The sequence below is a fragment of the Sus scrofa genome, chromosome 4 (genome assembly GCF_054392235.1).
Source record: "Sus scrofa isolate SSC_HxYL_T2T_F1_AM1 chromosome 4, Sscrofa_HxYL_maternal_Yorkshire_Landrace_v2.0, whole genome shotgun sequence".
NCBI lineage: Eukaryota > Metazoa > Chordata > Mammalia > Artiodactyla > Suidae > Sus > Sus scrofa.
The window spans coordinates 132,220,480-132,233,904 of NC_139386.1; the positions used below are offsets into that span (position 1 = coordinate 132,220,480).

Below are 13,425 nucleotides of genomic sequence, written 5' to 3' on the forward strand. Positions count from 1 at the left end.
GCTGAAACTCAGTTTCTCCACCTGTAAAGTGGAGATAATAACACCTACTTTTCAGGTTTTTTTTTTTTTTTGTTTTGTTTTTTTGTGCTATTTCTTTGGGCCGCTCCCGCAGCATATGGAGGTTCCCAGGCTAGGGGTCGAATCGGAGCTGCAACCCCCGGCCTACGCCAGAGCCACAGCAACGCGGGATCCGAGCCGCGTCTGCGACCTACACCACAGCTCACGGCAACGCCGGATCGTTAACCCACTGAGCAAGGGCAGGGACCGAACCCGCAACCTCATGGTTCCTAGTCGGATTCGTTAACCACTGCGCCATGACGGGAACTCCCGAGGGTTGTAAGCACTGAATGGTATCTACGTGAAAAATCAATCCCATTCTAGACCAAGGCTATACTGAAACAATAGCAAAAACTGAAACCACCCACACACACACACCCCCCCCCCCCCCACACACACACACACACACACACTCGACTTTTCTTGTGATGTCTGCCCCATGGCAGTTACTGTTTCCTCTCTCCTTTCTTCTGGATGCCCGCCTCTAGCTGCTCAGGGCTGGCAGTCGACACAGCCAGCTTCTCGGGGTGCGCCCTCTCGTGTTGGATGCTGTAATAACTCAGTCTCAGAACCAAGGATAAAGTTGTCTAACCTTACAAGAAACTATCTTTTAAAAGCTAATCTAACCGACCTAAAAATACATCTTTAGTAGGATGCTGCACACAGACACCAAAGGAAAATAACTTTGTAATTTTATAGCTACAGTATCTGTGGCCGATGAATGATTTTCTTCTCAAAACAAAATCTGCTAACACAGTCTCCTAGCAAATACCATGGAGTGCAAGATAGAACCAAAGATACAAAATTTCTCCATCTGAGGCTTCCTGTTCCGTGCTTCCAAAACAACTGAAACATATTTCCTTCTATTACGTCTATTAGTGACTATTTTACTTACAAGTTACCTTTTTTGAAAGAGTGGAACTAGCAGGACTCTGGTCTCTCCGGCCGATTCTGTTATCGGCTAATCGGGTGACCTCGGCTACGAAACTCTCCTCTGGATTTTAGTTTCTGCAAGTGTAAAATGAGAGACGTAGACCCGTGATCACTCAGAGCTCTTCCAGCACGTGGTTCTTTGCCTATTACTAGAGAGGCTGTGCGGAGAGTGGTTATCACTCAGGGTAGGTGTGAGAGACCTACGTTTTTATCCCTGTTCCAGGACTTCCCGGCTCTGGGACCTGGACCAAACAGCTGACCTGCCTGGACTTCTTCACCCATGGACCCTGCTGCTCCCAGAGCTGCACTGGCTCATCCAGCACTTAAAGGCAGAATGTTACGACCAGTGGCAGGACTGCTACTCCTTCTCATGGGGTCCTTGACCCAGATGCTGGTCTCCCTATGGTGTCCTTTCAAACAAACAAACAAACAAACAAACAAAACAAAAGCAAAGACAGAACTGGAAGCCCAGTGAAAGACTGTAAGGCCCCCGTCAGGGGAAAAGGCTGTGGGTTCTGGCAGGTCCTTCCCGGGCCCAGTGGCGATGCTTTAACAAGGCTTGTTGTCTGATTTCCCCTTGGGTGGAGAAGGTTTGCATAAACAACCCAGGACGTTGCTGCCTGGGAGCCAGCTGGCCTAATTTGTAAGCAGTGTCCAGGAGAGAGGCACCTTCTACATCAACGAGGCGGCTCTGTGTCAGCGTTATTTCCTTGGATTTTGAAAAACAACATCTGTGTTCAGGCTGTGCGCCTGAAAGGGAGAGGGCAGGTTGAAAACCAGACGATGGAAGAGGCTGGGCGCCTCCCTCTGCATCCCCGCCTCCTCTGGAGTCCAGGAGGCGGGCAGCGGGAGGCACGTGGGCAGACAGGTGCACAGAGGGAGCACCCGGGCGAGCTGGCTCATTCCTCCCACATCGCTCTTGCTTTAAAATTGAAGACTCCTGCCAGCAATCTATTTAGTGTGCTGTGCATTCATCCGAGAATCGATGACCAGATGGTGGTGTTTTATAGCCCCGCAGCTGTAAAGGTGACACTCCGCAGGGTGAGGAAGCAGAAAAGCCAGGGCTAGGCTTTCCCCCCCAGGGCTTCCCCCCGCCCCCTCTGCTGAGCCACAAAGGAAATCAGGGCTTCATCACACACTGCCCCAGATAAGTCAATTCAAGGGGCCCCGCCTGCTTTCTGCGAGCTCCTGGCTTTGTTTGCAATTTCCCAGGAGATGGGCTGGAGAGAACTGGGAAGGAGGTTGTCACTGCAAAGGGCCCGCGCCCTGCATTTCAAAGTCCCCTGCTCACACGATTAGGAAACCCAACACTTGACAACACTTCAGGGCCTGCCAGGCTCTGATGTCTAAGAAAGAAGAAAGAAGCCCCTTCCTTGGAGAGCCCACCTTTTCTGGAGAGACAGACGATTCAGAAAATCCAGATTAAATCCCAACGCAGTCTCGGACTAGCTGTGCAAGTTGGGGCAAAGCCTCAAGGGCTATAAAGAAAGAAAGGCTTCCTTATTGACGGGTGGTTACAAGAATGAAAATTAAAGCGTGATAAGGCTGATGGGGAGGCTGTGGAACCTGGAAGGGATATTTAGGCAGGCCTGCCTGGCGTCTGGTTCTTACCTAACAAATCGCAGTGGAACTGGTTGCTGGAGGGAGCTATGGGGGCTGTCAGGCATGAAGTAAGCAACACCGATGGGGAGATATTTGGGGCTTTGTCTCGTCTTACTCCCTTCAACCAGTCATCTCGTCTGTCCAGACAGGAAAACGGCTTCCATTCCCTTCAGCCAGGCCGCCCTCCCCAAAGGGAACAGAGTGGACCTGGCTCTCCACGTCCATCCAGCGGCCTGCTGACTGATCATGTGCCCAGAGGCTCACCTGTGATGACACCCGACTTCTGTTTTCCTTTACTCGGAGGCCCGGGCAGCGGCCCCTATAGCCCTAAAGGAGAAGAATGTCCAGAAGGAGCTAATCCCTCCCCTGGGCCCTTCTAGGCCACAGCTGGATCAGGTGTGTCAGACTCAAGCACGGAGCTGCTCAAACCTTAACGTGCAAGAACCACCTGCAGAGCTTGTGAAACGTGCTCTGACCCAGACGGTCCGGAGCGGAACCGCCGCACAGCCCTCGGGTGGTGCTGATGCTGGCAGCCCTCTAAGCAGACCCGGACTGGCGAGGCCGCAGGGGCCGGCAAGGATGGAGTCAGCTCAGCCTCACATCCCTGCGGGCCTCCGCTGATCCGCTGCTCTAAGCCTCACCCGTGATGTCACCCCCTAGAAACACGGTGCTCCCTCTCCTACAGCTCAGCGGTCGGGGCGCCCAGGGATGGGCAGGTGTCCCTTATAGGAGCTGCTCTGAGACTTTGGGGCCCAGTTCCAGAGTCTCTCACGGCACTTCCCCAGTTTCCATGCTCTGCCCACAGGGGATCGCGTGAAGCTCCCCTTTCAGCCCCTGGTCTTCGGAGTGCAACCCTCTCTGTCGGGATTCCTTGACGAATGGCCCTTCGGGGCAGAGTCACTTTAAGGCATTTCCAGGTCGGCTCAGATACACCTCTCAGGCTACATTTTGTCTCCGGGTAAACACACCCTGTGCCCTGGTGCCAGGGGACTGAACTCACTTCCCAGACGGCACTGTTGCGACAGGCAGCTTTGGTCACCCTTCTGCCCTGCAGAATTCTCGGGCCAGTGGTGGACCCTGGTCCATGCCCCACCTCTGGGGACACTGCCCATGGCTTCAGAAGGTCTCCCCGCAGCCTGCCACCCCCTCTGCACTGTGGGGATTTGGGGCCAACCTCCCACCATCCACTGACCAAATCCTCCTCCGACGTCCGGCCTGTCACGGGCTGGCCCGGCGCGCAGCTCGGGCCTCCGGCTGGGTCTCAGCTCCTTTCGCGTGTGTCCCGCACAGCTGCACCCACAACTCACTCTGGCGCAGGGAGCACTGCCACCTACAGTCCCGGGTCCTCAAAGTCCAGCCCAGGACTCTCTGCAGCTTTGGCCTCAGAAATAGTAAGTCTGTGAAGGAGGGGTTTGGGGACCCAAAGCATTGTTTTTGATACAGAATAAAAAAGCAGCTGTTGAACCCCAAGCTCCTTGAGTCTTTGAAAAAAAAAATCTGCCTAGTTCAAGTTCTTCTCTAGTTATTTTTTTCCAGTTTTCTTTCTTTCTTTTATTTATTTTTTGCCTTTTTGTCTTTTCTAGGGCCGCACCCTCGGTATATGGAGGTTCCCAGGCTAGGGGTCTAATTGGAGCTGTAGCTGCCGGCCTATACCACAGCCACAGCCACAGCCACACCAGATCCAAGCTGCTTCTGTGACCTACACCACAGCTCATGGCAACACTGGATCCTTAACCCACTGAGTGAGGCCAGGGATTGAACCCACAACCTCATGGTTCGTAGTCAGATTTATTAACCACTGAGCCACGATGGGAACTCCTCCAGTTTTCTTCTCATGGCTGCACCCACTGCAAATGGAAGTTCCCAGGACGGACGTCAAATCTTCTCCAGTTATTTGACACAGCAGAAGGGGACAGCCCCTGTCAGCAGGAGCCCCCCTCCAGGAGGCAAAGGGAGAGCTCAGGATGCCCCCCAACACACTCCCCACGCCTTGAGGGGGACTGGTTGGGTGCTGTCATGGGGAGAAGCTGAGGGAGCCCTGGGGGGATGGGCAGCAGCTCTGAAGTTAGAGCAGGGACTCTGTCTGTCCCCTCCATGGGCCCAGTGCCTTGTCCGGCACATAGGGACACTCATGGGATATCTGGGCATGAATGACATGTCCCTAGGAATGCTGGTCACCAGGTCAGCCCATTTCCCTGTGACGATGGTCCTTCCTGAGTTCCGAATTTTTAAAAACAGCTTCTATTTAAAATATGTCCAGATTTGGGATTTGGAAATTATGGTGACTCAATGTATGTATATATATATGTGACTGGTTCACTTTGCTGTACAGAACACTGTAAATCAACTATACTTTAAGTAGAAAGAAAGAGAGATGTGTTTATAGCCACCATCCCCTCTGATCCTACCTAAGACTAGAGAGTCGTGATTAATTTTCATGGAATTAATCTATTCGCCAGGGGAGGGCGCCTGGCTCTCCCAGCATGTTAGAGCACCAACCAAGCCCTGGATGAGGGGACACACTCAGTACACCCAGTGAGCGTATCCGTTATCCATGCTGCAAACCCACAATTTAGCGGCTCAAAACAACCAGCATTTATTATCTCAGTTTCCATTGCTCAGGAACTGGGAGTGACCTAGCTGGGTGGTTCTGTCACATGTCACCTCTCCTGAGGCAGACGTGGTGTCTTCCACGATACGGTTATCTGAGGTCCACTCGGAGGCTCATCGCAGCTGCCAGCCGGCTACTGACAGAAGGTCATGTTGTCATGATTAAAAGGTAATAGTTACAGTTTTTATTATGCTTGCGGTTAATTTTACCTCATTAGGTACTTTCCTAAAGTCTAGAATTACTATCGTACACGAGGCTGGGACCTTTCTGAACATTAAAAAAGAATTTTTGTGCTTGAGTTCCTAGCACAGAATAGATGCTGAGTAAGTATCTGTTGGAGTGGGTTGAATGAAACGCAGGGCCCCATCCAATAAGATGGTCACGTTGGACTCTGCCGATTCTAAACTCTTCCGAATTCTTTACTTCAGCTCCCAGGCAATTTTCCAGTCTGAGTTTTACGGTAGCCGATCACTTCTACGTAATTAAGACCTGCTCTGGTCCACTGCCTCCGTTCCTAAATACTGGGAGCCTTTTCTGTTTCACAGAGGCTCTCTTAGTATTCACAGCTTCAAAATCTCTTCCTGGAAATAATCTCCTCCTGTTGTGAAGGTGAAGGAGGTGGAACCCACACTCGACCCTCTAGCTGTTGCCTTGTAAATTCATTCAGGAACACGGACCCTGTCTGCTTGTGAGGGCGACGTGAGCGGGCAGTGGCGGAGGGCGGGCGGCGTCCGCAAGAAGGAGGTGGGTTTCCTAGGCTCTTCCCAAATCCCCAGCGTTTATTACTTTATGGTATAGAAAGCTATTAAGTTCTAAAATCGTTCATCAAAAATATAAAACGAGGAGTTCCCGTCGTGGCGCAGTGGTTAACGAATCCGACTAGGAACCATGAGGTTGCATGTTCGGTCCCTGCCCTTGCTCAGTGGGTTAACGATCCGGCGTTGCCGTGAGCTGTGGTGTAGGTTGCAGACACGGCTCGGATCCCGCGTTGCTGTGGCTCTGGTGTAGGCTGGTGGCTACAGCTCCGATTCGACCCCTGGCCTGGGAACCTCCATATGCCGCAGGAGCGGCCCAAGAAATGGCAAAAAAAGACAAAAAAAAATATATATATATATATATATATATAAAACGAAATATGTTGGCTTGTAGGGCGAGGAAGCTCCTGGCACTCGCCCCCTCCAGCTCTGAGAGGAGTCCCAGGGGAGGGGATGTTTCGGAAGAAGATCCACCTGCAGGGAGATGCTTGGCATTGGAGGCGGGGCTTAAACGAGACTTCCGTCTTTGGGGATGGTTTTCTTTCCGAGGGGGAGGCGGAAGGAAGAGTCCTGGGTCCTTCGCATCAGTCTCCCTGGTTCTTCCCATCTGCCCAGGTAAGTCAGAAGCGCAGGGCTGAGCTCATCCGAGGGCTGGGGCTGGCTGCGCAGGTGCAGGCGGCTCTGCCCTGGGCATTGGTACACGCGCGGGCTCACGCGCCCTCCTCTCCTTGGCTCGCCTTCTCGACTGCCTTTGGCTCGGTGTTGCCTCCTCATCCGCTGGGATGAGCGGACGGAGACTCGGGTGGTGCCTGGACTACGAGGGTCAAATGAGCTGTGGGACCCGTTTTATTTCTAGACTCCAGGCCCCTTCCCCCGGCTCGGCGTCACTCTCCTAACCGTGCAGCACAGGCGCATTTGAGGCCAAAGCCCGAGTTGCAAAGTGTCCCTGGACACAGCACCTCACACATAAATGTCTGGCCTCCCGAGTTTCTCACAGGGTTAGGGGCAAGGGGAGCATGAGGCTGAAGGGTTCTGATCTTCTGTCCAGGTCATCGCTCTCTGTTGGCAACAATGCTTGTGTAAGCGGACGATTTTAGGTCGCGAACACGGGAAATGCACGTTAATTCAGACTGTTCTGACTTGGATTTTATAATACCGGAAGTTTTTTATGTGTTTATATGTAACAAAACACAGGTTTAAGGTTGGAAAACTGTGTCTCAATCCCTATCGTGTTCTATAGGCTAAGATACTTAGCCTCTGCTTTCTTGGGAGTGTGTGTTCTATGTCTTATAGGAGAGTTGGGTGTGAGTGAGCTGCCGTATAATACCTTGTACAAATAGGGGTAGATGTTAGTAAAAACTTGAATTTCTGTGATAGTTCAAATACATTTTACTGAATTTAAAATTTTGAGATGATTTCTTCTGAGCGTTTTCAAAGGCTTACTTGCTAAATGCATAGCATTCTCTTATTTTCAAAGCAAGGGATAAAATCTGGCATTCCTCAATATGCAGCCTATTTTGGGAATTAGTTTGACATATATCCAAAGACTTGTAGGCTTGTGACAAACCACTCTTTCAAACTATAGCTCTTGTCATGTCATTAGTCTCCTTTGGTTTATTACATTATGTTGATGCTAATTTTGTGTATTTTACCTAAAACTATTCGAAAGACTTCACAAAAATGTTTTCCACATTTTGTGCTTTCATCCTACAAATAGATATTAGTGATTTTGACCTAGTTTTCTCCATTCTAATCGAGGGAGAGTTTGTTACACAGAGTCACCTTAGTATGAGGTCAATTTTTATTTGATTTTTTAAAAAATAATTCAATGGATTTCATTATATTTACAGTTGTACAACCGTCATCACAACCTAATGGAGTCGATTTTTAAAGAGACAATTTGGAATTTTATTTTGTTCTTCCAATAATGTAATGACAACATCACAGGCAAAATTAGGTTCAGTGATTTTCCCAAGTTAAATTCACATTTAATACGTGGGAGGGAGTAAGTGGCTACATCTGGGCAGCCTGACCTTAAGCGTGAATGCTGACCAGCACACCGCCCAGTCTCCCAACTGAAGCGTCAGGCACAGTGATCACCATGGGTCCCAATTGTCCTCTGTGGTCCTGGCCTCAACTGTTCTGTCCCTTTACCCGTGATGATGCTCTAATTCGCCAAACTGTGTGTCCCATTTCCTGGCAAAATTTTAACAGGTGGCAACCACGTATTTATCAAACAGACACTTCCATTGGGCTTCCTAGTCTGAAGGCTCTATTAAAATGAGCTTGATCCTTATCACAGCTGTATCAACTATTATTGCCATGTCATCTTCATTTTATCCACGAGGCAATTGAGGAACAGAGCAGCCAAGGAACGTGGCTGAGGTTGCTGAAGTCATAGACGGTAAACGGCAGGGCTGGCTTCAAAGCCAGGCCACCTGGCTAGGAACCACGATGCCACGTTGCCTCTACGTTTGTGGTAAAAGTCAGGGGACTACCCCTCATGTGCTCGGCCCTCCGCTAGGAGGATACAGACAAGGACTCTATGCTTCGGTTACACACAAATTATGATAATTCAAAGTCGCTCAGAGGAGGGCAGAGTTAACACAGGCTGGAGTAGGTTCTGCAGGTGTGGCAGACACAGCTGATTGTCCGTCATCTTCAGGCGCTTCCTCTTCCTCTCCAGCCAAATGCCAGTTTTGTTCAGGACAGCAGTGCCTAGGGACAGGTGGCCAGGCAAGCAAGTTCGGGCTAATGAGGTGACAGAGGAAGTCTGTGGGGAGGGGCTTCCTGGAAGCTATCATTTTCCTGATATAAGAGCATAGATTCAGTTGGCATTTGCATCTTTGACCCTTTGCACTCACCCTTTCCTTTTTTTTTCCTTTTATGGCCGCACCCACCGATGGCACGTGGAAATTCCCGGGCTAGGGGGCTCATTGAGCTGCAGCTGCCGGCCTGCAGCACAGCCACAGCAACACCTGATCCGAGCTGCACCTGTGACTTATGCTGCAGCTTGTGGCAATGCTGGATCCTAAACCCACTGAGCAAGGCCAGGTGTCGAACCCTCATCCTCACGGAGACGACACTGGGTTCTTAACCTGATGAGCCACAGTGGGAACTCTGCCCTTTGTTTCATAAAAATGTTTATTTTTTTATATCTATATTTTTCATTTTTTAAATTTTAAGTGAGAATTGCAATGATTTTTAATATTTATTTATTTATTTATTTTGCTTCTTAGGGCCGCACCCACAGCGTATGGAGGTTCCTAGGCTAGGGATCCAATTGGAGCTATAGCTTCTCACCTACACCACAGCTCATGGCAACGCTGGATCCTTAACCCAATGCGAGAGGCCAGGGATCAAACCCACAACCTCATGGCTCCTAGTCGGATTCGTTTCCGCTGCGCCACAAGAACTCCCATAACAAATTTTAAATTAAAACATTTTTTATTAAAGCGTAATTGATTTTTTATTTTAATGTGCTATTTAATTTTCATTTTCACTAATGTGTTATTTAATTTGTTACTATAATGTGTTAATTTCTGCTGTATAGCAAAGTGATTCAGTTGTATATATCAGATAAACATTCTTTTAAAAAAATATTCTTTCCACTATGGTTTACCATAGGCCAGTGAATATTGCTCCCTGTGCCATACAGTGGACCCTGGAGTTTATCCGTCCTCTATATGCACTTGCTCTATCTTGTTTCCTGGGACCCAGACACAATACCTGGAGTGCAGCAGCCATCCTACAGCCACAAGGACTAAAGCCCGATGCTACGGATGGCAGACAAGGATGTTAGAAGCAGCCTGGTCCTTGCAGATTTCTTTAAGCAGCGACAGCAGTCCTGGACTGCCTCCCTCTGGACCTTGTGATGGGTGAGAAAGGTAAACCCTTACAGGGTTCAAGTAATGTAGTCAATTTCTGTTACAAGCAACGAATAAAATCCTAACGTACACAGGAAACTTCATGGGATAGGGTCTCCCCTAAGCTTTGAAGGTCAGAAATACTCAGTGAGGTTGGAGGAGACAAGAAGTGTGGGGGACCGTCCTTCTCAAGGACGGGAAGCAGAACCAGCCCAGTGGGCTCAGGCGGGCTGGGGAACCAGCGGGGCTGGGAGGAGCCTGATCATCAGGTCGCTGTAGCAGCAGGAGGAGAGCGAGGAGGGCGGAGGCGCCGAGGTGGGATCGGCCACATGGGGCTGAGACGCAGTGAGACGCGAGCCTTGGCCACGTCATTAAGAGTTTCGGCTTCATGGATGCGAAGTGGCAGGAGGCACTGATGAGTCTGGGGCAAGGACAGGATACTAAAGAGCCAAGGAGAAATGCAAGCCATAAGCGCTACTGGGTTTCACACGGTCGTGTCCAAATCCTTTTTTTTTTTAAATGGCTGCACCACAGCATATGGAAGTTCCTGGGCCAGGAATTGAATCTGAGCTGCATCTGTGGCCTGTGCTGCAGCTCGGCAACCCTGGACCCTTGTAACCTACGGTGCGGGGCTGGGGATTGAACCTGCATCTCCTCAGCGACCTGAGCCTCTGCGGTGGGATTCCTAATCCACTGCAGCACAGTGGGAACTCCTGTGCACAAACACTTCCGTTCATTCTACGTGCCAGTCACTGTTCTAAGCCCAGGGTGAGAGATTCTGCAAGATGAGCTGGAAGTTCAATTTCTCGGCCCCTAAACAAATATTTTAGAATAGAGGCTGGTTCCATGATCCCTTTTTTAAAACAATTAAAAGATGGAGTGTTTCGAGTGGGACCCGCTGAGGTCACAACCTGGCTTTGTCCCTTGACACCTGCGTCTCCGTTGCGTCAGCTGCGTCATGCGCTAATACAACTACGTGCCGTTTTGCTGCATTATGAGGATTTGGTGCCGTGGGACTGAATCAGCACCCCCGCCTCATCAGCCTCGCTCCCTGTGTCCAGTGCCCACCGTGGCCTCTCCCTGACTCCTCTTCCCTCGCCAGCCTGTCCTGTGTGCCACATTCGCTGTGGCCATCTCGTCCTGGCCACCTTCATCTCTGCAGTGGTTCCTTAGTGCCATTCTTCCCAGAGGTCCCCTTTGGGACTGGTGTGCCCTCCCCCACCCACCGGGGACCGTGGCTGCTGAAGGCACAGGGCTCTGTCCCTCCTGCCTCACTCAAAGCTCACTTGATCTTCCGAGGGGCAGCCCCTGAATACATGAGGGCCACGTGGCCAGGGGATTCAGGATGCTAATTAACCGACCTGTAGAAGGGGAGCCCACTCGGACCCCTCAGGCGGGGCCAGGGTAACCACAAGGTCCCTGTAAGTGACAGAGGGGACAGAAGTCGGTCAGTGGAGGAATGCACCAGCAGAAGCAAGGGAACTGGCTTCTTCCCTGGAGCCCCCGCAGGGATGGCAGGCCCGCTGACACCTTGACTTTAGCTGGTGAGACACACTTTGAACTTGGGATGCTCGGGACTGGGAGATAATAAATTTGTGTTTTCAACCATTATGCTTGTGGCCCCTTGTTAGGGCAGGTACAGGACTTTCATACGATTTTGGACAACTCTGAAGGGCCACCCCAGCCGTGGGCGTTCCCATGGCTGGGGCCTCAGTTGCCACCGTCCTGCAGGCCGGCTTCTCCCTCGGCCCTAATCTGTGTGTCTCTGCAGGTGTATTTCCCAAGCACACACCTTCTGCGTGCCGCTCCCCACTGCAGAGTCTGTTTCCAAGGATCCCAGTATAGACAGGCTCCACCTGACCTGTTGGAATAGCCCCGAGTGGGCTCCACGCTTATACCCTTACCGCTCCGCAGGCTCTTCTCAACGGTCGATGCAGGGACTCTGTGAAAACACAACTTAGATCAAGACACTCACGGGCTTCCTTTTCACTCGGAGTAGAGGTCCAGTTCCTTACACTGACGTCAAGGCCCCTTCATCATCTGCCCAGCCGCCTGGCCAGCACCCCCCGCCTCACGATTCCGCCTTGTCAACCTGCTCCAGCCTTGCTTGTCTTGAACATGCTGGGTAAACTCCTGCCCCAGGACTCCTGCACTGACCCTTCCCTCTGCTCATGTGCCACTTTTCCAGCAGGGTCCCCAGCCACTTGATTTAAAATAGCAAGTTCCCGGCATGGCTCAGCGAAAACGAATCTGACTAGTATCCATGAGGACGCAGGTTTGATCTCTGGCCTCGCTCAGGGGGTTAAGGATCCAGCATTGCTGTGGCTGTGGTGTGGACCAGTAGTTATAGCTCTGATTCAAACCCTAAACTGGGAACCTCCATGTGCCGCAGGTGTGGCCCTAAAAAAACAAACAAAAAATAGCAATTGCCCTTCCTCCTGCCCTAGCCCTCCCTCTCCCTGTCCCTGTCCCCTGCCCTCGGGCTGCTCCTGCAGGCCGGCGAGGTCCCTGCTTGTCCAGCTTCAAGACCAAGGAAAGAGCTCAGAGTCAGCAACAGAGACGGCAGTGGTTTAACGGATAGGGGAGCTGACACGTCCAGAGCAGGTCCTGGAGCGACACCCCCCGGGGTACGATGGGGGGCGGACAGTTACCAGGGGAACCAGGGATGAGCACACCCCTCACTGCCACTTGATAAGAACCGTCACCAGCTGGGGTCCAGGGCATGTACATGTGAACAGGGTGTAAGTGAAGGGGGCAGTGGTCAGGCAGCGGATGTACCCAGAGCAAGAGGGCAGCCATCCCGAGTAGCCTGACGGTACACCTGCATCATTTTCACCAGGGGCCCTAGAACTTTCTAAGGCACTATATAGTTTATTTATCTTGATATATTGCTTTTCTCCTCTCCCTAAGCTATACCATCTATGAAGGCAAGTGTTTCATTAATGTGTTGCTGCGTCCCCTGTGCTCAGGTCTGTGCCTGGCAAATGGTGGTCACTCAATTAAAAAGTGTTTGATGACTGAGTGAAGGCAGGTGCAGAATTTAGAAGAGCATCTGGCACATAGTAAATGCTTAACGAGTGTTCGCTGTTATTTTTCGCTGGTGGAGAAGGGGTCACGAGATGCCCCGCCTTTCTGAAGCTACTGGCCCTGGCGTTTGATCCTGTGATCCTGCAGGAGGAAGAAGAATCACATGCACACGCCGACCAGGACCTTCGTTTCCCGGCTTTTATGCGTGTGCTCCAACCCCGGGATGAGCTGAGTTCCCTTTAGGACAGACTTTGAAGCAGAAGTCTGGGTCTCTCCCGTGGACCCCGGAGGTGTGGGCTGGAGCTCTGTTTGGAACCCAAATTGGGGGCCAGGGAACAGAGATCAGGGACGTCTGATCTGGCTTGAGGTTGGGCCTGATTCATCCCAGGACCTCTTTGGGAAAGGGTGGAGGTTCAGCAGTTGTACTGAGGCAGGAAGGCTGATGGCAGTTGATGCTGATTCTAATTATTTACTGGAAGTCCTGCTCTGTCTTCGTGGGGTATCTATGAAGACGGAGCCCGGAGCGCTGTCTACTTCCGATCCCTGTCGTGAACATCTTTCTTTTTCCTTCATT

At 51.1% G+C, this 13,425-nt stretch overlaps 1 protein-coding gene across 7 annotated transcripts in view; it reads left to right on the plus strand.

The window, feature by feature from the left end:
* The first annotated feature begins 5,234 nt into the window (after positions 1–5,234).
* LOC146404275 (uncharacterized) overlaps positions 5,235–13,425 on the plus strand; it is a 47,677-nt gene continuing 39,486 nt past the window's right edge. For 5 of the 7 annotated variants that reach the window (XM_085024152.1, XM_085024154.1, XM_085024153.1 and 2 more), the window contains exon 1: positions 5,235–5,371. In XM_085024152.1, the coding sequence (XP_084880278.1) occupies positions 5,250–5,371 (122 nt within the window). In that variant the 5' untranslated portion in view covers positions 5,235–5,249. The remainder of the gene's footprint in view (positions 5,372–13,425) is intronic. The other 2 variants (XR_014844879.1, XR_014844877.1) reach the window with 1 other exon arrangement.